The sequence below is a fragment of the Mustelus asterias genome, chromosome 9, assembly GCF_964213995.1.
Source record: "Mustelus asterias chromosome 9, sMusAst1.hap1.1, whole genome shotgun sequence".
Classification (NCBI taxonomy): Eukaryota; Metazoa; Chordata; class Chondrichthyes; order Carcharhiniformes; family Triakidae; genus Mustelus; species Mustelus asterias.
Genome location: NC_135809.1, coordinates 54,065,803 through 54,091,046, shown reverse-complemented (window position 1 = coordinate 54,091,046; position 25,244 = coordinate 54,065,803). Strand labels below are relative to the sequence as shown.

General features: G+C 40.8%; 1 protein-coding gene across 3 annotated transcripts in view; it reads right to left on the bottom strand.

The window, feature by feature from the left end:
- Window positions 1-1,293: 1,293 nt before the first annotated feature.
- yaf2 (YY1 associated factor 2) overlaps window positions 1,294-25,244 on the bottom strand; it is a 193,241-nt gene continuing 169,290 nt past the window's right edge. For 2 of the 3 annotated variants that reach the window (XM_078220213.1, XM_078220214.1), the window contains 2 exons: window positions 10,004-10,156; window positions 1,295-3,101 (listed from right to left, as the gene is read on the bottom strand). In XM_078220213.1, coding sequence (XP_078076339.1) covers window positions 2,858-3,101; window positions 10,004-10,156 — 397 coding nt within the window. In that variant the 3' untranslated portion in view covers window positions 1,295-2,857. Of the gene's footprint in view, window positions 3,102-10,003; window positions 10,157-25,244 lie in introns of all 3 variants that reach the window. The other variant, XM_078220212.1, reaches the window with a different exon arrangement.

Below are 25,244 nucleotides of genomic sequence, written 5' to 3'. Positions count from 1 at the left end.
GGTCACGCAACTATGGAAAGCAGCAAAACAAAGCCTAATCTCCTGCCAAACCAAAGTCCTCAGGATTCACTGAAAACACTTGTCAATTTAGCAACAATTAGATTAGTGCTAATGCGTATGGAAAATGTAAAAAACAGAGGGTAAATATTGACTATTTTCAGTTACATTATCTGATTTTGCACTTCGAGAAACTCAAGGGGAGTTTATTGTTTATTCACACCAACAGCACATAAGAAGCAACTCAGTACAGTATAGAAATACCTAAATGGATGCACTCAAATCCAGACTTGCAGGACAATTGGGGATGGGTTTGGGAGATGATCAAGGCATGTGAAGGACTTTTAGACATTGACTCTATGTATGTAGTGGATATTAATAGCTGAACTCTGGTGGTGAGACAAGTGACTACTTTGGAATTTATGAATTTGTCATAATAAGATGCAATTGAATGAAGATTCTTGATAAAACGAAAGAAAGCTTTGAACCACAATTTTCAAGGTCGCCGGTTGTCATCTCAGAAAATCACCCAGAGTTTGAATCACACGACATTGGTTAAAAAAAAATCTCCGAATCCCCTGAATGAAAAATGGATGTGACTTTTTCAGAAGCAATATCAATTTCTTTGATACGCTCACTAACGGACCTGCAACATGGGGAAGTAGGATTTAGCATCAAGTTAGTCACCTATTGTGGGCATCAGATGGTGGGGTGGGGGGCGGGGGGGGAACACTGTACAAGATTCTGGCTCTAAAAACTGGAACCAAATGATGCAAGCAGTTGATTTTCTTGTCCCAAAGGAAGACTGAAAGTTGATGGCTGTCAGCTTCAAGAGAAGAAGTGATTCCTTTAATGGCAAATTTAAGCAAAACTAAGCATTCAACATATTAAGACCCTCACAATGTCAATAGAGCATCAATAATCCATGAAGAGTGGATATATTAGCTGCGATGTCCTTTGTAATCTAATAGTCCACTGTCAAATCTCAATAATAGTTAATTATATGCCTGGGATCCTATTGGCTAAGCCTTAGAAAGGAATTCACATCATCAGGAGCTTTGACAGCAGGGAAATGTCCCGGATAGGAAGTTGACAAATAAAAGAAAGAAAATGCACAATTACTGTGACTTACGTGTATTGATCTCCCCCCCGCCCCTGGAGTAATGCGATTGATCATCTGATGTATTCATGCTCACCATCGAATAGCACTTTTTTCATTTGGCTAAATTAAATACAATTATTGCAATTGTTTCCTTTCAACCCCATTCCTCCCCTTTAAAAATGGATACTGGCCTTTATAATTCAAATATCTTTTAATTGTGAGTTGTTTTTCTGATAGAAATCAAATATATACCAAACACTACACATATCAGCATGAACACCGAGAGTTTTTTTTAAAGGATATAAAAATCTCATGTAAAACAATCTATAATCACTGAATACAGGTATTAGTATCAAATACCTACATCTGAAAATACAGTCTATGCCACTTATTGCATGTTACATTGGAACAGTATCTGACATCAAACACAGTTGCTAGGCCCTCCCCATATTACTGACTAGTTTTGTTACCATTTCATTTTTGTTTTTAAAAAGGTGTTTTGCTTGCTGGTAACAAACATAACTTCAGATCTGCTTAAGTTTTTATTTATTTTTTAGTTGCTGCAACACATTTTTAAAAATTGGTATAATTCCCGTGAGGTATTTTTCTTGTATTGCTTGGAAAATGTTAGATGTACATAAAAAGGGGACAGAAACACATCTAGTACCAATTAAACGTCAGACCATGACAAATCCTTCTGTTCCTCCCAACCGCCTTTGCACAAAGTTTCAGCACAGGGCTCTCCCACAAAAAAAAATCACTTTCACCGTGACGACACAAGTAAGTAGAAGGCTATTTAAAAAGTAACAGAGAAGTAACAGAACTTCAAAGATAGAATGTGTTCTTGCATAACTTTTTTTATTACAACAATACGTATAAATACTGTCGCAAATTCAAAACATCAGCAAAACACCTTAAATGAATTTTCCAGAACTGGCAATATCATCATAAACTATTCCCACACATACCATTGAAACTACTTTTAGACATACTAAGCATCTAATTATTAGCGTTTCCTCCTTTCTTGCAGGGAGCGCTCAGCTGAGAGGGCATGCGTGAAATACAAAGTCACGCAAGCGACACATCTGCATCCCTTCCCAATTAAAGGGTGCAAAATTACCCTCCTTTTTTTTAATATATTACAGCAACTCAATTCCTTTACCCGAGTGGCTGCAGTTAAGTAGCATGGACTGTATCCTCAGTCAAACCTGGTCAATTAGCCCAAGACTACATATTAAAACTGTAACTTACTGAAATGAATGACAGTGGACATTGGTAAAGCCACAATTTTAATGGCTAAGTGTTTTTTCCCATCCAAATAACAAGTGTTGAAAAACATTGGCAAGTATTTATACAAATGCTTTTGAGAATGTTTTTCCTATTTAACCACACCAAGTACCAGCAGGTGCACTTAACTAGGCAAATGATTTTCAGAAATTGTTTTGTTACTGCAGCAGTCGATTGAAAATTGACCGAAGGTAGCACTGAATACTTAAAGCCAGCTGCTTCACAATTCAGTCCTCGAACACATTACTTAGGCAGTCCGATCTTAGTTATAGAAAATTACACTCAAAAACATGCCGCAGTGCAGGAGTTCCAGATTGCTATGCAAGTATTAGAAAGCACTGAAACCGAAACTGAAGAAGGCAGCCCAACTTGCCAGTATTAACACTGAACGCCCAGGACTGAAGTTGTTGAGATGCTGTCCATTGAATTGTTGAGCAAGGAGTGAGTAAAGGAAGTAGGTCAGCCGGTACTTTAGTGGGATTCGCCATTTATTGATCCTTCCCCCCTGGGTGACGATGATCGGGACAAGCCTTTCTCTGTGTTGTCGGAGCTGGAGCTGCTCAGGCTGTGCTGGTCGGCAGTGGTGCTCGAGGTAGCAGTGGCCGCCGGGGCTGACCTCGCTTTCTCCTTAAAGTCTGTAATGATGACTGTCAGGTCGCCCACAGTCACTTCCAAATGTTGTGCACTGCTCCGATCCACATTTTTTAACCTCGGCCTAGGAAAATGGGACAAGGCAAAAACAACCCATGAATAAAAGTTCATTTCAAAGGCCTGCTGAAATTTAAAAATATGAAAGGCTATCAATCCCGGCCCATCCTCACAATGTCCAGAGCGTTTTGACTGAACATTTTCCTTCCTAGAAATGACTACACTTTAAAAAGTACTTAATTTGGCTGTAAAGTGGTTTTGGATGACCTGAGGCCAGGAAAGGTTCTATATAAATGGTAGTCTTTTATGTATTTTTCTGGGAGAGGCAAAAATATAACTATGGTCAATGAATAAAATCTGGAAAATTCTTCTCCCACATTTTTAGGAGATTAAAACTAATCCAGGAGGTCACACTGACCATATGTATGTTAACTGTTCATTTACCTTCTTCTATTTGATGCAATCGTTGCCCCCAACAACAACTAATCTAACTCCCTCGTTGAGACACGTACAGTCAGCACAGTAGTAACAACACTTGACAGAGGTTCACTAACTCTGAGAAAAGAACTACCTATTCCTACCATTGCGCAGTTTAAATGCACAACCTCTGGTCCTCCCCAGCCTATGATATTGAAAGAGTCCAATACCAAGGCATGCAATCCACCCCTTAATTTATAGAACTACACATGATGTAACATGGATGTCAGATTATTCTGTTATTAGATTCTAAAGATCTTCATCTGAAGTTACAGATTTACCAACAATAAGCCAAACATCTGTTCCATTTGTAAATTTTGTTAAACAAGATCTTCTATGATCAATCAGCACATAAAGGGGTGACCTTACTGTTGTCATTTCAGATTGTCTGTACAATGCTCAGAATAACTTGTAGTCAAGATAGACCGACTATCTCAAAGACTCCCAAATTACAGAGGCAAGAAGCTGAGCCAGACATTCACGTTCAAAGCTTCAAGCCCTGGTCTATGCTAAAGTCAGCAGAAGTGGATGGGGTTTGGGTGGGAAGGGTGCAAGGAAGAGGAAGTAGTACTATGATTGGCCCCAATATCTGGAGGATAGCGAAAATATGAGGCAAATTATCAAATAACTCCAGTGGAGCACTGACAAAAGAATTTCTGTATCGGCTGTACAATAGTTGAGTATTCAGCTGATGCTCACAACTGAAAAACTGCCACATGTTAAATGTATGGAAAGATGGATGTATATAGGACCAAATCCCAAGAAGAAATGAGTTCCGTTAGCAGGAAAAGAGAAAGCAGGGAAGAAAATTAACACAAAAAAGTGGATTGATAGTTTTGCATTGCATATAGCCCATAATGATTCATATGAAATACTGCATTTACAGTCAGTAATAATCCATACAAAATACTACAGCCCATAATGATTCATATACTTCACATAGTCAATAAAGATCCATATAAAGTAATGTACTAAGGTTTAGACCTGTGGTTCTTCTCTTCAATACCTCCAGCATTTGAAAGCCATCTTGTTTCTCAGTGACCAGAATAAATTTCCCAACTGCACTGCTGCAGATAGAGAAACAGAGCACTGTGGTTGGCACATTTTGCTTGTAACAAACAGCAGTAGTCAAGAGCTTGCCTAGTTGATGCTGAATCCTCCCAGAGGCCAAGAGAGTTCAAAGTACAACACAAGAACATATATGATGATCACTGCAGATTCCTGTTGCACACACAGATCTGGATGACAGAGAACATAATTGGGAAGAAACACACAATCTGAAAATTGCATAAAGGATTATTTTTACCTGCAAAGAAATCTGGGAAGAAGATATTTTTACAGGAATATTTTTGATCAAGGATGATAGATGCATACCCTAATGTATTCCTTTTCACTGCAAGACCTGCACACTAGTAATCTGGCCACTTTTCATGAGAAAGTGATGGTTTTGTTTGGGCGTAATAACTTTCTTCTTGTAAACAACAAATACAAGACATACAAGGAGACTTCAACTACAAACATTGTTAGAACATCTGACTCAAGAGGCTAATACAGTTCATAACTAAATAAACTCCAATTAACCCACCCATGGGAAACATTTAAAACCACACTGAAATAAAAAGCCAAGACAACAACCACAATGTGCATTTATTCAAAACCATTAATGTGGAAAAAGTCTTCACAGAGGAGGATAAGGAACATTTCACAATCCTTTGAGAGATAGAGAGATAGAGCTGCTTGATCAAACAGATTGATAGACTTGAAGTCCTTTAAAGGCAGCAAGGAAAATAGCAAGATGATGGATGAGTAAAAATTGAGTGCATTCAAGAGGTGCACATACTCAGGATTTATAGAGATTAGAAGTAAAGAATGAAGACATTGAAGAAATTCAGTTCATAGGTGACAAAGACCTGACCAAAAGACTGCATTGGGAATAAGTTTTGGAAAGAGTCATAATATCGTGAAGGTAATTGACATCTTGGTTGTAGATGAAATACAAGGTTTGAAGTTCAACTCTGGATCAAACGAAACACAAGAAATATGCTCATGTGAAATGTGTAGCGACTTAGGACCATGGAGTTAGTGGCAAGGGAGCAGAGAGTTTGGGGGACGACAATATGATGATTTCAGTTCAGTAGAGAAATTAGAGGTTTATTTACAATGGAATGCTAGTCAGGTTAAATCTGACTTTACAGAGGCAGACATAGGGTTTGAAAGAAGTGACAGAAAGGGGAACTGCCTGTGGTTAGTTTATAGTTGGCATTGATTTGGTATGTTGACACAAATCCAGAGGTCTGGACTAATAATCTGGAGGTGACTTCAAACTCCATCATGCAGTTGCTGAATTTGAATTTAGTTGACTAAAACTGGAATAAAAAGCTAATAAGATATTGGATCATCATAAAAGCTCAACTGGTTCTTAAGGAATGAAACCTTCCCTACATACTCTGCCTGGCTTGTATGTGACTCCAAATCAACAGCAAAATGCTGAACTCTTATCTGCCATCCGAAATGGTCTAGCAAACTACGCAAACATCAGATTCAGATTAAGAAAGGCATAGTCAATCCTACAAAGTCCTTCACATGGACATCTGGGGACAATGTCTCACAGGCCAGTCAAGTGGCAGCCTGGCAGTCATAGTCATAGAATCACAACTTACAGTCAATGTTGCCATCTCTAGGTATGTCTGCCCCAACAGAGGTGGTGACACAGTTGTATACGGTCAGAGGACCTAGCCCTGGGAATCCTCAATATTGTGTAATAGGATCCAAGCCATTTGGTGAAGCCAAAACCATGACACAGAACTCTTATTTACTGAGAGAGTTTATTTACTTGCTGACTCTCACTGCTCTTCATTTATCCCTTATTTATATGTGTTCAAAGTCAATTAATAACAAAGACTTGTTTCTCTTACCATGATAATGTAATTGACAAGAGATTAACAGATTCCCCTTTTCTCTTTAAAATTAAAACTTTTGAAACAAGATCAAAAAGAAACAAAATTATATTTATTTTTTCATCTATGTCTCACATAATATAACTAGTCACTAACAGATCTCATATTCCCCTTTCTTTAAACAAAACTTTTTAACATGCATAAATAATTACAAAGCAATCAAAGAAAATATTGATTTTCCATATCCTCATTATTACAAAAGACATTCCTTTTCCAATACACCGAATAATTTGTTAAAGTACTTCTCTTTGTAAAACAGTCTGACAATTGATGACTGGCATCCAGCTATTTTATTCTGGAAATTTGTTGTCTTTCCAACATTTTCTTTGCGATTGCAAAGTCAATCCTCAACCTTTTTTCAGCGACATCCTTCGTCGAATGAACATTGTCCCAAATAGCATTCTACGAGCAAACTTTTCTCAGATTTTTTTCAGAATTTCAGGTAAGTACACAACAATATCATTGTTTTTACTAGCACCTGTGTTTCAGCAGCTAAATGCTTTTAACTATACTTTTTATTTTCTTTGCTTCCCAGGCCAATGGACAACATTTATTATTCTTTCCCACCAAGACTATGATAAATCTTGTTGTATCCGAATACCCAGAAGATTGGTATGTGAAACATCACTAAAAATGATTAACTTCATATCTTGTGGACCATGAAGGCTGAGAACTTGAGTGTGCATGCCTCTGAATTTAATTTCTTTAATGTTCTATTTGTTCTCAGAAACTCCTCAACTGTAGCACATTTCATCGTAGTAGTCTGTTTCAATATGTCTAACTGGTCTAGTCTGAGTGCACAACCGGTTCAACTGTCCAAACAAACTTCTTAATTGGTCTGTTTCTCCATTGGATCCAAAATCCTCTTTTTGTAAGGACTTGGCCTGATTTATTTGGATTGACGTTTTTTAAGTAAGATTATTGATTCAAGGTAGCTTCGAATTATTCTGCTTAATGTCTAACCCGAGATATTTAAAGACCCCTGAAATCTGACTTCCCATCTTAAACTCCTTCTTTATTTTACCTATCATCCACTGCTCAAATTCTGCAGAATCTCCCCACAGAAAATCATCAACGTATATCATAAAGATGTCTGTTAGTTGCTTCTTGTGATACAAATAGAACGTTGCTAGGTCTGCTTTTACCTGAATGCATTTTTTTAGCAGAATATACCTAACTGAGAAATACCAGACCCGTGAAGCATCATTCAGCTCATGAACACACTTGTTTAATTTCCGGGTTTCTATAACTCCAGCTTCTTAGGATACTTTCAAATTCACTTTCCCTTGAAATTTCTCCTTGCAAAAAGGCAGCTTTTATATCAACTGATTTTCATTCCAGGACTATGTTGCTAAAAGAGCTAAGAAAATCTTCAGGCTCACCGCTCCTGCAGTGGGGGAGTCCACTCTGACATCTTGATCACTAAGTGTCTCTTTGAAGTCCCCAGTCATGAGTCTGGCTGATTTGGTGATCACTAAAACACCTTGCTCATAAGGGCTATTTCTCATGGCACTGCTAGCCTGTTCTATGGTCCTTGTTCTTGGTCAAACTAGGGCGTCTATTTGCCCTCTTTTCTCTTTCTGGACTACTGCTACACAAACTCTGCCTCCTACGATCATAGTATCAGAGTTCCTTTTGCAAGTCTGTGAACTTTGTCTAGAATGAAAATCACTTCCAAGTCCACTTTCAGAACTCGTACTGCATTTTCTGGTCATCCACATCTTTACCTCATTTTGCCAATCCATGGCTCTTACCTCCTGGCCTTCACCTTGCTCAATCAGCCAATGTTTGCATTCACTTGTGGTTTTTCCTATTTCTCCTATTACAGTGGCAGCCCTCCATTCACTGACCCCTTCTTGCATATATGTTACTCTCGTGCCAATTTGGTGTCCTTATCCTATGCTTCAATGTTACTTCGTTCATATTCAGTTATCCCTTTATCTGCCATAATCTGTTCCTCACAATTATCCAACACATGTGTATGTGAAGCCCATGGTTTTCATCACTTTCTAGTTTGTTCAGATTCTGCAAAGATATGAGTGCCAATTAACCCCAAGGAATGTATCCCAACAGTTTGATTGTCATGTTGGAAAGTTACTGTTTTTCTATCACTACCTATAACCTTACCTGGGCCTTTCCACTCGTTCTATCCTTTTTTGTAACATACCAGGTCCCCGAATTAAAATTTGTTTCTGATAGTCTTATGTGATGCCATAAGGCTCGATGGATTTTCTCTGAAACCTCAGCCATGATAAATGTCCTTCTCCCTGCAAGCAAGACATTCAAGTGCTCTGAAAAATTGAACTAATTGTAGTCCCTTCCAAGGCTGGGGGATGATCATAAAGATATTTTCGGATTTCTCCCATAAACCAATTGACACGGATTGTAGCCCCCTCCAGCCATTTGAAATGAGTTCTTCACATGGACTGCCCGTGCCAGAGTAGATCTTAGTTGACAACTCAGTTGGTCAGCTAAGATGTTGTGAAGCATCTCATCAATTAATGCATGATTTCTTTCACAAATCCCATTACTAAAGGAACTCTCCATTGCTGTGTTTATTACTACAATGTTCATATTTTCACACACAATTTTAAATTTATCGTTGATAAATTCCCCCAGTTGTCAGTCAGGAATTTAGTTGGTGCTCCCAGTCCATTTCCTATCCATTTTTCCACTACCTTTTTGTCTTTACATATTACTGTTGACACACTGAATCTTGTTTATGAAGTGCAAGAGAAATATGTTTTTGTCCTTATCCCATACCTTCAAGTCCACTGCTACCATTTCATTAAAGCTAATGGAAGACTCACTACAAGCCGTGCTGGTCTCCTCCTATATTTTTTTTTAACATATCATCATCGCATTTCTCACTGATCTCTTAAGTTTAATATATTCATCATCCATTATCCCTGCCTTCTTTAGGATTTTTAACCCATGAATAGATGAATGGGTAAACTGTAGATGTAGTTTTAAAACAAATTACCTTTTTCCTTTCAACTCCTACACCTTGATGTCATTAATATTTCTTTAAAATTTTGATGAGAGATGTTAGGTCTTGTTAAAATGATACAACAATGTCCTGATTGTGTAAACTATAAATCTAGAGATTTTCTAAAAAAAAAACTGCCTTATTGTGTTCCATATCTAATTTCATTCAAGTCTTTTTCATAGACAGCTTAATTCAACAGTAAGGATATTTAACTGGATACTACATCTATGTCTATGTTAATAAAGTGGTTTATCTTACAGTGAATCACCAGTCTTTTCAGTAACTTTAGTGTGTTGTCACCCGACACTGAAGCAAACAGAACTTTCATATTCCTTAACCTTACTTTGGTCTTAACTTTTTAGAGAATCCAGGTAACATTTTAACCAATTTCCTCCACATATTGTGGACACGCATTCACTGCCTAATAATACAGGTGCAATTTAATTAATCCATAACTAGAGCACCCATTATCGGACTAAAGCTTCCTGTGAGAATACAATTCCCTCTGACTGATCGGTATCTGTAACTTTAATGGCAAAGCATTACCTTGTTTTCTTGTGGCTGTTTTTTTTACTGACAGTTTCTTTCTCGTTTTTTTCCTTCTCTCCCTTGTCTTTTTTCTCTTTCTTTGGTTGTGTGGGTGATGCAAATTGTTGGGTTACTTGCTGTGTCACCAGCTGAGACACTGGGCGAGGCTTCCTAAAGTCAAGACAAATCAATATTGCAGTATTACAATTGGCCTTAATTCAGGGAACAATTATTAACTCAATTTAATATATCCACCTCTCTCCATTACAGGTAAATACTGAGAGCCTCAGAATGCTAGACAGAGAATAATTCAATCATATATATGGTCACATACAAGACAAGCCACATTCAAAACAATGCTCCAAAGATATATACGAAGAAACCCACAATTCTTATATTAGATTGCAGAATCGTTATTTCTATCCACTAAGATTCGTACAGTCTTATAGTGAGATCTTTATTCACACTGTTATCTCCCAACTGATTACTCAAAGCTCCTCATCACAGAATCACGTAATTATTACAGCACAGAAGAACCGTATCAGCACCGGTTTTCTGCAGGAGCAAGCGATCTAGTGCCACTCCTCTACCATCTCCCACAGGATGGGAAGCTATGACTGAATGAGATCTGCCTACTACTTCACCAACTAGCCAAAAACATATTGCACTGTTTAAAGCGACATGTTTAAAAATACAAGAAAAGACACTCATCAAAAATGACTGCCACAAGTCATCTGATGTTGGATACTGAAAGTTGACCATTTCTCTAGAAAGGTTCTATATGAATTACACTGCAGACATGTTGCATGGAATTTCAGATCTGTCGGGTGTCAAGGTCCACCAAACAGGGACTCTCTTGAAAGAAAAGCATTAAAATGCAAAGTGCTAGACTTTGATCAGCTGTAGTTCTAACCAAGACAATGGGAACTGCTAACCAGCCAGATACTCATCAAACATTCAAAACCCCATGTGGAGGATGAAATAACCCCATCTCCTATCATGACACGGCAATACAGTGACACAGTGCTTAGCACTGCTGCCTCACAGCGTCAGGGACCCGGGTTCAAATTCCCAGCTTGGGTCAGTGTGTGGAGTCTGCACATTCTTCCCACTCCGGTTTCCTCCCACAGTCTGAAAGGTGTGCTGGCTAGGTGTATTGGCCACGCTAAATTCTTGCTCATTGTACCTGAACAGGCACCAGAGTGTGGCGACTGGGGGATTTTCACAGTAACTTCATTGCGATGTTAATGTAAGCCTACTTATGACACTAATAAAATAAACTTTAAACTTTTTCTATCCTGAAATGTGTCAAAAGTTTCAGAGATGAAATAAATCACAAAATGGGATTACTTAGTCTTAAATAATGACTGCAATACATGCTAATCAAATTCCTTTCTGGGTACATACAGAGAGGAGTTTTAAAAACTGAATTTGCCAAGCAGAATCAGGGGAAGCATGAGGAGAAAGAAACATCACAGCCATCGAAAAAAAAGTTAGAAGAGATTAGTAAGGGTCTCTCCGTCATTCCAGCTAAAATAATGTTTTCAACAAAGTACGGACCTGAACCAAAACAACTCTAGAATTATATGGGAACATAAAAAATAGGAGCAGGAGCAGGCCATTCGATTATCCAATCAGTAATCTGTTCCTGCTTTCCCCCATATCCTTTGATCCCTTTAACCTCAAGAGCTATATCCAACTCCTTCTTGAAAACAAACAATATTTTGGTCTCAGCTGTTTTCTTTGGTAGAGAATTCCACAGGCTTATCACTCTCTGGGTGAAGAAATTTCTCATCTCAGTCCTAAATGGTTTACCTGTCACCTCAGGCTGTGACCCCTAGTTCTAGACTCCATGGTCATTAGGACCATCCTTCCTGCATCTACCCTGTCTAGTACTGTTGGAATTTTATAGGTTTCTATGAGATCCCCCTCCCCCCTCATTCTTCTAAATCTCTCCTCACACCTCAGTCCCGCCACCCCAGGAGTCAGTGTGGTAAACCTTTGCTCCATTCCCTCCATAGCAAGAACATCCTTCCTCAGATAAGGAGATCAAAACTGCAAACAATATTCCAGGTATGGTCTCAACAAGTCCTCATAAAATTAAAAAAAAATCATTTATGGGATATGGGCTTCGCTGGCCAGGCTAGTATTTATTGACCATCCCTCGTTGCCCTCCAGAAGGTGGTGGTGAGTTACCTGCTTGAACCACTGGAGTCCCTGAGGTTTAGATACACCCACAGTCCTGTTAGGGAGGGAGTTCCATAAGATTTGACCCATCAACGTTGGAGTACTGACGATATATTTCCACGGCAGGATGGTGTGTGACTTGGAGGGGAAACTCCAGGTGGTGCTGTTACCAGGAATCTGCTGCTCTTGTTCTTCTAGATGGTAGTGATTGTGGGTTTGGAAAGTACTGTCGAAGGAACCTTGGTGAGTTCCTACAGTGTCGATGGTACACGTGGCTGCCACTGTTCATCGGTAGTGGAGGGATTGAATGTTTATGGAAGGGATCAAGTGGGTTGCTTTGTCCTGGATGGTGACAAGCTTCTCGAGTGTCGTTGGAGCTGCATTAATCCTGACAAATGGAGAGTATTCCATCATATTCCTGACTTTGCCTTTCAGTTGATGGACAGGCTATGGGGAGTTGGGAGGGAGTTACTTGTCACATGATTCCTAGCCTCTGACTTGCTCTTGTAGCCACAGTATTTATATGGCCAGTCCAGTTCAGTTTCTGGTCAACGGTAACCCCAAAGATGTTGATAGTGGAGGATTCAGTGATGGTAATTCCATTGAATGTCAAGGTGCGATAATTAGATCCTCTCTTGTTGGAAATGGACATTGCCTGGCACTTGTTGGGAAAAATGTTACCTGCTACTTGTCAGCCCAGTCCTGGATATTGTCCAGGTGCTGCTGCATTTGGACATGGACTACTTCAACACCTGAGGCGTCGCGAATGTTGCTGAACATTGTGCAGTCATCAGCAAACCTCCCCACTTCTGACCTTATGATGGAAGGACGGTCATTAATGAAGCAGCTGAAGATGGTTGGGCCTAGGACACTGCCCTGAGGAACTCCTGCAGTGATGTCCTGGAGCTGAGATGAATGATCTCCAATCATTACAACCATCTTCCTTTGCGCCCAGTTTGACTCCAACCAGCAGAGGGTTTTTCCCTGATTCCCATTGACTCCAGTTTTGTAAGAGTTCCTTGATGCCATACTTGATCAAATGCTGCATCGATGTCAAGGGCAATCACTCTTGCCTCACCTCTGGCATTCAGCTCTTTTGCCAATGTTGGAAACAAAGTTGTAATGAGATTAGGAGCTGAATGACTATGATGGAACCCAAACTGAGTGTCCATGAGTAGGTTATTGCTGAATAAGTGCAGCTTGACAGTGCTGTTAACGACCACTTCCATCATTTAGCAGATGAACCATAGAATCTCTGTAGTGCCGAAAGAGGCCATTCAGCCCATTGGGATTGCACCGACTCTCTGAAAGAGCATCCCACACAGTCCCTCTCCTCCTGCCCTCTCCCCATAAAGCCACACATTTACCATGGCCAATCCATCTAACCGGCACATCTTTAGACTGTGGGAGGAAATTGAAACACCCGGAGGAAACCTATGGAGACACGGGGAGAATGTGGAAACTCTCCACAGTCACCCAAATCGGAAACGGGTCCCTGGCACTGTGAGACAACAGCGCTAACCACTCTGCCACCCTTATGATTGAGAATAGACTCATGGGGTGGTAACTGACCAGGTTGGATTTATCCTGTTTCTTGTGTACTGCAGCAAGATATCCCTGCTCCTGCATGAGGTCAGTTAGCTCAGTTGGCTGGACAGCTGGTTAGTGATGCAGAGCGAGGCCAACAGCACGGATTCAATTCCTGTACCAGCTGAGGTTATTCTCAACCTTCTTTACATTCCCCTCTCCTGAATTGTGATGATCTTCAGGTTAAATCACCACCAGTCAGCTCTCCCCTTTGAGGGGGAGAGCAGCCTATGGTCATCTGGGACTATGGCAACTTTACCTTATTTAAAGGAATCCTCTCGGCAACATCCCATTTGTCTCCTTCATCACCTGCTGCACCTGCCAGCTTACTTTGTGACTATTGTAGGACACCAGATCTCTTTGCACAATCCCCTCCCTCAGTCTATCGCCATTCAGATAATAATCTGCCTTTCTATTTTTGCTATCAAAGTGGATAATCTCACATTTATCCACACTATACTGCATCTGCCATACATTTGTGCACTCACTCAGCTTGTCTAAATCATACTGAATAATCTCTGCATCCGCCTCACAGCTCACCCAACTTTGTATCATCTGAAAATTTGGAGATAATACATTTAGTTCTCTCATCTAAATCATGAATATACATCGTGCGTAGCTCTGGTCCTAGCACAGATCCATACAGTACCCCACTAGTCACTGCCTGCCATTCGGAAAAATACCTTTTTATTCCTACTCTGTTTCCTGTCTGCCAATCTGTTGATGACGTGACAGTTTTAAACAGTGAGGACCGTATCATAGAATCATACAGTGCAGAAGAGGCCCTTTGGCCCATCAAGTCTGCACCGACACACGAGAACCACCTGACTTCCCACCTAATCCCATTTACCAGCACTTGGCCCATAGCCTTGAATGTTATGACATGCCAAAGTATCATCCAGATACTTTTTAAAGGATGTGAGGCAACCTGCCTCTACCACTCTCCCAGAAAGCGCATTCCAGACCACCACCAGCCTCTGGGTAAAAAAGATTTCCCTCACATCCTCCCAAACATCCCACCCCTCACCTTGAACCTATGTTCCCTCATGACTGACCCTTCAACTAAGGGGTACAGCTGCTCCTTATTCACTCCGTCCATGCCCCTCATAATTTTGTACACCGACCAGACTGCCTCTCAGTCTTCTCTGCTCCAACAAAAACAATGATCTCAGGCAGCATCCTGGTGAATCTCCTCTGCATCCCCTCAATGCAATCAGATCCTTTCTATAATGTGGTGACCAGAACTGCACACAGTACTCCAGCTGTGGCCTCAGCAAAGTTCTATACAACTCAACATGACTTCCCTGCTGCCCTGCATTATAGAAAAGCACTGATTTCACTATCCTGTAGCACATTTTGATGGTGCTTATACATTGCAGCTTATGACAGTAATCTATAAATTCCCAAATAATAATAGTATGTGTAGCTCAGTGCTTTATCTGCACAGCAGGCTCAACCGTCTCTGTGAGCCACAAAAAAAACAGCATAAACAAAGCATTTTATCACAGTTGTGGTGTAACATATGACTGTAAATACCGAATGAAATTTGCATTTTGACGTACAACTTAAATAGCTCCATTTACCACACAAGTCCCAATACACGTCAGATTCTCTCCTCCATCTAAAAATTGAGCTGAAAATTAGAATTTATACACAGCCCTAATAAGACCAGGTGGAATAATGTGTGCAGTTTTGTGGCTCATGTCACAGGAAAGATACTGAGGTAATTGTGACAATTTTTGTTTGGAAAGTTCAGATTGCAGGGTGATTTGATAGACGTGTTTAAAATTATGAAGGGAAGGCACACAGCTGAAAGAAACAAACTGCTTCCGGTGACTGAATATCTCAAACAGGGAATCTAGATAACAGACAGAAAATTTAGGGCATGGAAGAAAATAACTTTTTTCACACAGAGGGTTATAAGGTTGTTGATTGTATTATGAAAAAAGACATTTGGAAGTAAAGTTGGGTAAAAGTCCCACTGCATTTTTATTTCTAAACTATTGCTGCTTTTGGCAAATTCACCCACAATAACTCTCTCTGAAATTTCCCAAGTGATAAAATTCTGATGATCACATACTTTATTATCTAGTTGTTCAGTGATGGTCAATTGAGATGAATGGAAGGTTTGGGAGCTATGAGCAAGAGTTAAAACTCAACAAAGCAGTGCAGCAGAAATATGCTGTAACTGTTGGGCACCAGCAGATGGAAACATTGAAAGGCAGGTTTGTTTTCAAAGGCAGCATCAGCCTTTCACAAATTGTCACAGAGCAGCAACCTCCTCTGTTTAAACGCCTGTTTAGTTCACTTCAGTGTTTTTTTTTGCTATCTATAATTCAAACAGCACTCTCAATGCACAGTTCAGATATCTGCAAACTAATTAGAGAAGACGTCACGGATTGAAACACACCATTGTCTAATTTTTGGCTCAAAGACTGAAATAGAGACAGCCAAACAACTGCACAGAGACAGACAGGCGCTTGGACCCAGGGACACAGATGCACAAAATGTCTGTTCACTTTCAAGCCATTGGAAACATTTTGAGACATTAACCCTCCAAGAAACTGATGTGGGAATTCCAGGATTCTGAACCCAGGATGTTGCAACAAATTCTAATGTTCGGTAATAAATTCACTCTCACAGAAAAATATCATTAGTGTATTAATCCCAATGTTATTGCTTAGCATATTGATAATCCTAATGATGTTGCAATACTGTATTAATCACAAGGATTCCTGATTAGTATAGAATAAAGATCATAAGAAATAGGAGCAGGAATAGGATATTCGGCCCCCTTGGGCCTGCTCGCCATTCAATAAGATAATTTTGTTCTTTCCTGTTTAGCCCCAAACCCTGGACTCATTTGTAGATCAAAAATCTGCCTAAGTCAGCCTTGAATATATTCAATGACTCAGCCTTCACTACAGTCCATGAATGAGAATTCCAAAGAATAATGACCCTCAGAAAAAATTCTCCCTCATCTTCATTGGAAGACATCTGATTTGTAAACTGTGCTCCCCAGTTCTAGATTCCCAAATGAGGGGAAACATCCTCCCAGCATCTACCCTGTCAAACCCCTTCAGAATCATATCTACTAAGATAATCTTTCATTCTTCTAAACTCCAATGAATATAGGACCAACCTGGTTAACTTGTCCTCATACGACAACTCTTTTATCCCAGGAAACAGCATTAATGAACCTTCACTGAACAGGTTCCAATCCCTCCTTAAGTATGGAGACCAAAACTGAACATTGTAATCAAGTATTAAGACACCCCTACTTTTATATTAAAAGCCCACCAACGCCTCTACTTTCTCAGGAGGCTAAGCAAATTCAGCATGTCCAGTACAACTCTCACCAATTTTTACAGATGTACCCTAGAGAGCATCCTTTCTGGATGTATCATAGCTTGGTATGGCTTCTGCTCTGACCAAGACTGCGCGCAAGAAACTATGAAGTGTTGCGAACATAGCCCAGTCCATCACACAAACCAACTTCCCATCCATTGACTCTGTCTACACTTCCCACTGCCTCGGAAAAGCACCCAGCATAATCAAGGACCCCATACACCCCGGACATAGTGTTTTCCACCTTCTTCCGTCAGAAAAAAGATACAAAAGCCTGAGATCACGTACCTATGGACTCAAGAACAGTTTCTCCCCTGCTGCCATCGGACTTTTGAATGGAGCTACCTTATATTAAGTTGATCTTTCTCTACACCCTAACTATGACTGTATATTCTGCACCCTCTCCCTTCCTTCTCCCTTATGTACTCCATGAACGGTGTGCTTTGTCTGTGTAGTGCAAGAAAATATCCTTTTCACTGTATCCCAATACATGTGACAATAATAAATCAAATTGCTTGCAATAAAAACTAACACTAAATCTATCTATACCCATCTGCACTCTTTGACTCCTCCTCACAACTTGCTTTCTCACTTAACTTTATAGTGTCAGCAAATTTAGTTTCGTCCAAGTCATGAATACAGGTTGTAAATGGTTCAGGCTCCAGGACTGACCCCTGTGGTATTTCACTATAATTACAGTGCCAACCTCAAAATGCCACACTTATCCTTGTACCTGTTCATAGAATCCCTAAAGTGCAGAAGGAGGCCATTCAGCCCATCAATCCTGCAGCAAGAACAATCCCACCCAGGCCCTATCCCCGAAACCCCACATATTTACCCTGCTAGTTCCCTGACACTAAAGGCCAATAAACCTAACCTGCACATCTTTGGACTGTGGGAGGAAACCGGAGCACCCGGAGGAAACCCACAGACACGGGGAGAGCGTGCAAATTCCATGTAGACAGTCACCTGAGGCCGGAATCGAACCAGAGTCCCTGGCTTGTGAGGCAGTAGTGCTAATCACTGTGCCATCGTGCCACCCTGTTAGTTTGCCAATTCTCTATCCATGGCTTGGTTGGCTCCTGGTACAGCTAATGCTGAAGTAAATTTGTCTGATTTGTTAATTTCTGAAAAAAAATCTAATTTTGTTTTCTCAACAGGGTCTTCTTGGAAGCTGCCGTTTGCAAAACTGACAAGTTTCTTTTGGGACTGCTGCTGTCGGTAGTAAACCTGTAGGTTCAGGGCCAGTGGCACCAGCATGGTTCATGCACAAATGAAAGCTCAGGATGACAGTTAGAAGACGTGAGCATAGTCACCTCTCATTTACATGGAGAATGCAGAGAAAGACATGGCGTGTTTAATTTGCAACCTATACACCAAGCTTCTCATCCCATGCTGTGGTATAATATTCTGACTGATGCATTTACCGATGATCAATGCAAACATTTTTATTCATGGTAAAATGGAGACCGAAAGAAAACAAAAAGTGTGTAAAAATCACTTTCAGAGACTTCATTCGTGGACACAAAGTATTTATTAATAAAAATTGTACAGCAGCTGCATGGGCTGTCCGTTGTTCCCAAAATGTCTCTGCCCAGCAGCCTTTCTCACCTTGGGATGATTCCCACACCCTCAGTCCTGATTGGTCCCCCAGGCGAAATGACGCCATGTCTTACTGTCATTGCTGTATTGCCCTTCAAGGGACAAGCACCACACAGTGGCAACAAGAGTCTTGCTTACTGCCCTTCTATTCAGCCAATATATGGAAGGAAAGTGTAGAGAGACCGAGGGCGTGATTTTCCGGCCGCACTTGCCCCATTACCGGAAAATCCTGCCAGAGGTCAATGACCTTGTCCCACCTGCTACAATTCCTGTGATGTGGAGATGCCGAGGATGTCCCTCATACATAGGATGTCCCGAGGCATGGTACATTGGGGAAACCATGCAGACGCTACGACAACGGATGAATGAACACCGCTCGACAATCACCAGGCAAGACTGTTCTCTTCCTGTGGGGGAGCACTTCAGCAGTCACGGGCATTCAGCTTTGGATCTTCAGGTAAGCGTTCTCCAAGGCGGCCTTCACGACACACGACAGCGCAGAGTCGCTGAACAGAAACTGATAGCCAAGTTCCGCACACATGAGGACGGCCTAAACCGGGATGTTGGATTTATGTCACATTATCAGTAACCCCCACAGCTTTCTCCCTGGTCTTGCAGAATCTCACTAGCTGTTCTGTCTGGAGACAATACACATCTCTTTAACCTGTGTTGAATGCTCCCTCCACCCACATTGTCTGTACCTTTAAGACCTGGCTGGCTGTAGAGATCCGCATTCTAATTAGTATTCTGTAACTTGATTTCTGTGTCTGTGCACTGTTTGAGAGCAGATATCCACTCCATCTGACGAAGGAGCAGTGCTCCGAAAGCTTATGGTATTTGCTACCAAATAAACCTGTTGGACTTTAACCTGGTGTTGTGAGACTTCTTACAATTCCTGTGACCAGTGAGAGGAGAAACTTCAGCCTAAAGGGTTTAGGTTGCCTCTTTAGACAAATTATTATGGGTAGAAGGATGACTACCATACAGAAATAAAAGGACCATAATGCATATGTGCAGATTAGCAACCTCAAGTCTCAATGCAGCAAGAATTCTTGATATATTGTTAAATTATATAGGTCAGCACAAATTTGCAAAATATTGATTGCATTTTTGTGTGGAATCCCTTTTTAGAACAAAACAGGCGACATATAGACAACAATAATCTCTTGCGTGTGAAAGTGACATTTGGAATTTCTACCTTCAGAATTTTGCACTGATATTTTTCTTTCTGTTGGTATGTATGAAATATTTATTTCCGTTGGCTGATTAACAGTGTTTATGAACCTAGAATATAGGACCCACAACAATGTATCTGTGCTTGCAGGGGTCCCTGGGAGTGTGTCAGTATTTGCAAGGGGGCCCTAGGATAGCATCAGTATTTGTAGGAGTTCCCAGGGAGTAGTTGTGGAAATTCCCACAAGGGGTTCCTGGAAGTATGTTCATTGGAATGTATCTGTATTTGCAAGGAATCCTAGGTCCTGGTCACAGCAACATTTGCAGAAGAAGTGCATCAATGTTAGGTTGACTGACCATGCTCAATTTAATGTTGGGGATTAGCAGGGTAAATATGTGGGGTTATAGGGGATAGGGCCTGGGTAGGATTGTTGTCACTGCAGGCTCGATGGGGCGAATGGCCTCTTTCTGCACTGTAGGGATTCTATGAATCTAATGTTAACAATGGGTTCTACACAGGAAAAAGTTGAAAATCACTGCTCTATATCAAGGTCAAGTTTTAGACTATGCCACTGTCTCATATTGGTGGTGTAATAACATATGATAATTCTTGCATTTTTCTATTTAAAGTAAATCATGATCAAAAAAATGTGCACCAACAGATTGGCCCACAACATTTCACCTCAAGTTAGGAATTTTCTCTACTTGCCTTACCAGACATTCTAACTCCTTCCCAAACTCCGGATTGTAACTTCATTAGAGGGTTTAGGGTACTACTTGTATAGCTTTACCATATAGCTTTACCAAATAGCTAAAGAAAGTCAAGTTACACAGAAACATAATATTTAAGTGTAAAATATATTGTTTCATAAAAATGTAACATAATGCCTTGTCAGATAACATGAAGCTTGGTCCCACAAAAAATTCTGAGCTTTCCACTTAAAACAACTGGTTAAGGCAAATTATTCTCCAAGCTAGCTTGAGTTACATGTAATACATTTGTTTAATAGGCGTTAGTTGTGGCTCAAGCTTGCAATCCCACCTCTGAGTCAGAAGGTTGTGATTTCAAGTCCAACTGTAGGCTGGCACTCCTCTGCTGTACCGAGGGAATCCTGCCCTGTCAAAGATGCTGGAGACGTTGGCTGGAATTTTCTGGCCGTTCACGCTGGCAGGATTTTCCGGTCCTGCTGCAGTGAACGGAGATTTGGCTGAGCGCCAGATTCTCTGCCCTCGCTGGTAGCGCTGATGGGGAGAGAACAGCTGGAAAATTCTGGCCATTGACTTTTGCAAGAGATGTTCGACTGAAACATGGATGTAAAAAATCCTGTGGCATTATTGCGAGAAAATGGAGGGGGGATATCCCATCCGGTGTCCTGGTCAATAATTACCTCTCAACTAACATTATGAGAGATCATAGAATCATAGAAACTCTACAGTACAGAAAGAGGCCATTCGGTCCATCGAGTCTGCACCGACCACAATCCCACCCAGGCCCTACCCCCATATCCACCCACTAATCCCTCTAACCTACGCATCTCAGGACACTAAGGGCAATTTTTAGCATGGCCAATCAACCTAACCCATGCATCTTTGGACTGTGGGAAGAAACCGGAGCACCCGGAGGAAACCCACGCAGACACGAGGAAAATGTGCAAACTCCACACAGACAGTGACCCAAGCCGGGAATCGAACCCAGGTCCCTGGAGCTGTGAAGCAGCAGTGCTAACCACTGCTACCGTGCCGCCCTCAACCTAACCCGCATATCTTTGGGCTGTGGGAGGAAACCGGAGCACCCGCAGGAAACCCACGCAGACACGAGGAGAGATGTTTTGTTTGTTGTTACACTGTTGATTGTGGGACCTTGGTGTCCACAATCGGCTGCTGCGTTTCCTACATGATAACAGTGACTACACTTCAAAGTTATTTCATGAAATGCTTAAGGAAGTCCCATGATCATGAAAGGTGCAATAAAAATATTAGTCTTATGTTTTTTTTGAGTAAGTTTCAATTGGTGATGACATCTAACAGCAGGTATATGGTATGAAATGTACAGTGTTACAAAACTTTCTTTGATATCCTTCTTAAAGTTACTTTAATTCCAAAGTCTCAAACAAGTTACAGAGGATAAACCCTTAGTTAACGGATTTCTTCATCAAATATGAGGTTGTAATATTAATAGCGGTTGGCAATCTGAAACTTAATGAACTTTAATGTATAAATTTATATACTAATGTAAAATGCCATCAATTTTTCACAATTAGTGACAATTTGTTCAGGGATTACTTCTTGTCAAAAAGAAAGCATCATTTGTAAAACCACTGATTGAAAAATAAGCTTGTGAATTTCATATTCATAACAGCAAATCACAGGTGGTGAACTAAGAAGACGTAATGAGTAAAGAAGTAACTGCACAGGGTCTAGGAAAGCAAGAAGGGAAAACACTGGCTGGGTGGGATAGTTGGACCAAAGGTCTTTGCTTGCCTTGAAACTGTTACTATATCACACCCATTTTTATAAACGCTAATTTATTTTCTATTGACCCTTCTTTGTTTTGTTTCTGATTACTATTTCTATTTAAATGCGTTAACTGTCTGGACATTAGTATAGATGTCAGCCACAGTTTAGTGGCAGCACTGCCATCCTTGAGTCAGAAGATTGTGGGTTCAATAAAGAAAGACTTGTACTTTTATAGCACTTTTCACAACTGCTCAATGTCTCAAAGCAATTTACAACCATCAAAATAATTTAAGTTTATTCATTGCTATAATGTGGGAAATGCAGCAACCAATATTTGTATAGCAAAGTCCCACAAATAACAGTGTGATAATGATCAAATAATCTATTTTGGTGATGTTGATTGAGGGAGAAATATAGGCCAGGACATCGGGGATAACTCCTTTACTCTTCTTGGACATAGTGCTATGGGATCTCTTAGATCCACCCGAACAGGCAGGTGGAACCTTGGTTTAATATCTCATCCAAAAGACAGCACCTCACTCTCTCAGTACTGCACCAGAGTGTTACCCTTGAATTTTGTGCTCCAGCCCTGGTCTCAGACTTGATCTGGATCCTTGGGATTCAAAAACAAGTGTGTGAGCAACTAAGCCACAGTCAAGCTTCTCAAAAGGATCCCGAGTGCATTGTGACACCTCTGTGTTCCTGAAGAACTTTCAGATGACCTGTCAGATGTTTGTAAGAGCTTACTTGTGCTAACGTGATTGCCGCATTCCCTACATTACAACAATGACTACATGTCAAAATTGACTGTATAGAACTTTTATGATATCCTGAGGTCGGGAAAAATGCTAAAATAATGGTAATTGCTTCTCTCTTTTTAAAAACATCCACAAGGGAGGGAGAGTGATTTTCTTTGTCAGATTCCCACTGAGCACAAGAGCTGCTTAAGGCAGCAGCCAGTTCCAAGTAATACCAGTTCTTCAGGTTTCTGAAAATACACTTTCAAAGGCATTTTTTAAGAAGGAGATTAGTGTCTGTAATGACAGGTCGACACTTTATTCATTCAGTCAGGTAATTGTCTCGTGTTGTTATAGAACATAGAACAGTACAGCACAGAACAGGCCCTTCGGCCCACGATGGTGTGCCGAGCTTTATCTGAAACCAAGATCAAGCTATCCCACTCCCCATCATCCTGGTGTGCTCCATGTGCCTATCCAATAACCGCTTAACTGTTCCTAAAGTGTCTGACTCCACTATCACCGCAAGCAGTCCATTCCACACCCCAAACACTCTCTGAGTAAAGAACCTACCTCGGACATCCTTCCTATATCTCCCACCATGAACCCTATAGTTATGCCCCCTTGTAATAGCTCCATCCACCCGAGGAAATAGTCTTTGAACGTTCACTCTATCTATCCCCTTCCTCATTTTATAAACCTCTATTAAGTCTCCCCTTAACCTTCTCCGCTCCAGAGAGAACAGTCCTTGCTCCCTCAACCTTTCCTCATAAGACCTACCCTCCAAACCAGGCAGCATCCTGGTAAATCTCCTTTGCACTCTTTCCAGCGCTTCCACATCCTTCTTATAGTGAGGTGACCAGAACTGCACACAATATTCCAAATGTGGTCTCACCAAGGTCCTGTAAAGTTGCAGCATAACCCCACGGCTCTTAAACTCCAACCCCCGTTAATAAAAGCTAACACACTATAGGCCTTCTTCACAGCTCTATCCACTTGAGTGGCAACCTTCAGAGATCTGTGGATATGGACCCCAAGATCTCTCTGTTCCTCCACAAACTTCAGAACCCTACCTTTGACCCTGTAATCCACATTTAAATTTGTCCTACCAAAATGAATCACCTCACATTTATCAGGGTTAAACTCCATCTGCCATTTTTCAGCCCAGCTTTGCATCCTATCTATGTCTCTTTGCAGTCTACAACAGCCCTCCACCTCATCCACTACTCCACCAATCTTGGTGTCATCAGCAAATTTACTGATCCACCCTTCAGCCCCCTCCTCCAAGTCATTAATAAAAATCACAAATAGCAGAAGACCAAGCACTGATCCCTGTGGCACTCCGCCAGCAACCTGCCTCCAGTCCGAAAATTTTCCATCCACCACCACCCTCTGTCTTCGATCAGATATGATGTGGAGATGCCGGTTGATGTCTGTGTCGATATGCGCGATCTTCTTGGAGATCCTCTCCACTTGGAGCTGGCAGTTTGCGATGTCGATGGTAGTCATGATGTGGAGATGCTGTACCTTTAAGACCTGGCTGGCTGTAGAGATTTGCATTCTAATTAGTATTCTGAAACTTGATTTCTGTGTCTCTGTGCACTGTTGGAGAACAGATTTCCACTCCATCTGACGAAGGGGCAGCGCTCCGAAAGCTAATGGTATTTGCTACCAAATAAACCTGTTGGACTTTAACCTGGTGTTGTGAGACTTCTTACTTCGATCAGATAGCCAGTTACCTATCCAATCAGCCAACTTTCCCTCTACCAAGGAGTTGGCTAAGGTAGACTGGGAGCAAAAACTTTATGGTGGGACAATTGAGGAACAGTGGAGAACTTTCAAGCGATCTTTCACAGTGCTCAGCAGAAGTATATACCAGTGATAAGGAAAGACTGTAGGAAAAGAGATAATCAGCTATGGATATCTAAGGAAATAAAGGAGGGAATCAAATTGAAAAAAAATGCATACAGAGTGGCAAAGATTCGTGGGAACCTAGAGGATTGGGAAATCTTTAAAGGTCAACAGAAAGCCACGAAAAAAACTATAAAGAAAAGTAGGATGGATGATGAGAGTAAACTCGCTCAGAATATAAAAAGATAGCAAAAGTTTCTACAAATATATAAAACGAAAAAGAGTGGCTATGGATTAGGTTAACATCTCAACGCCAA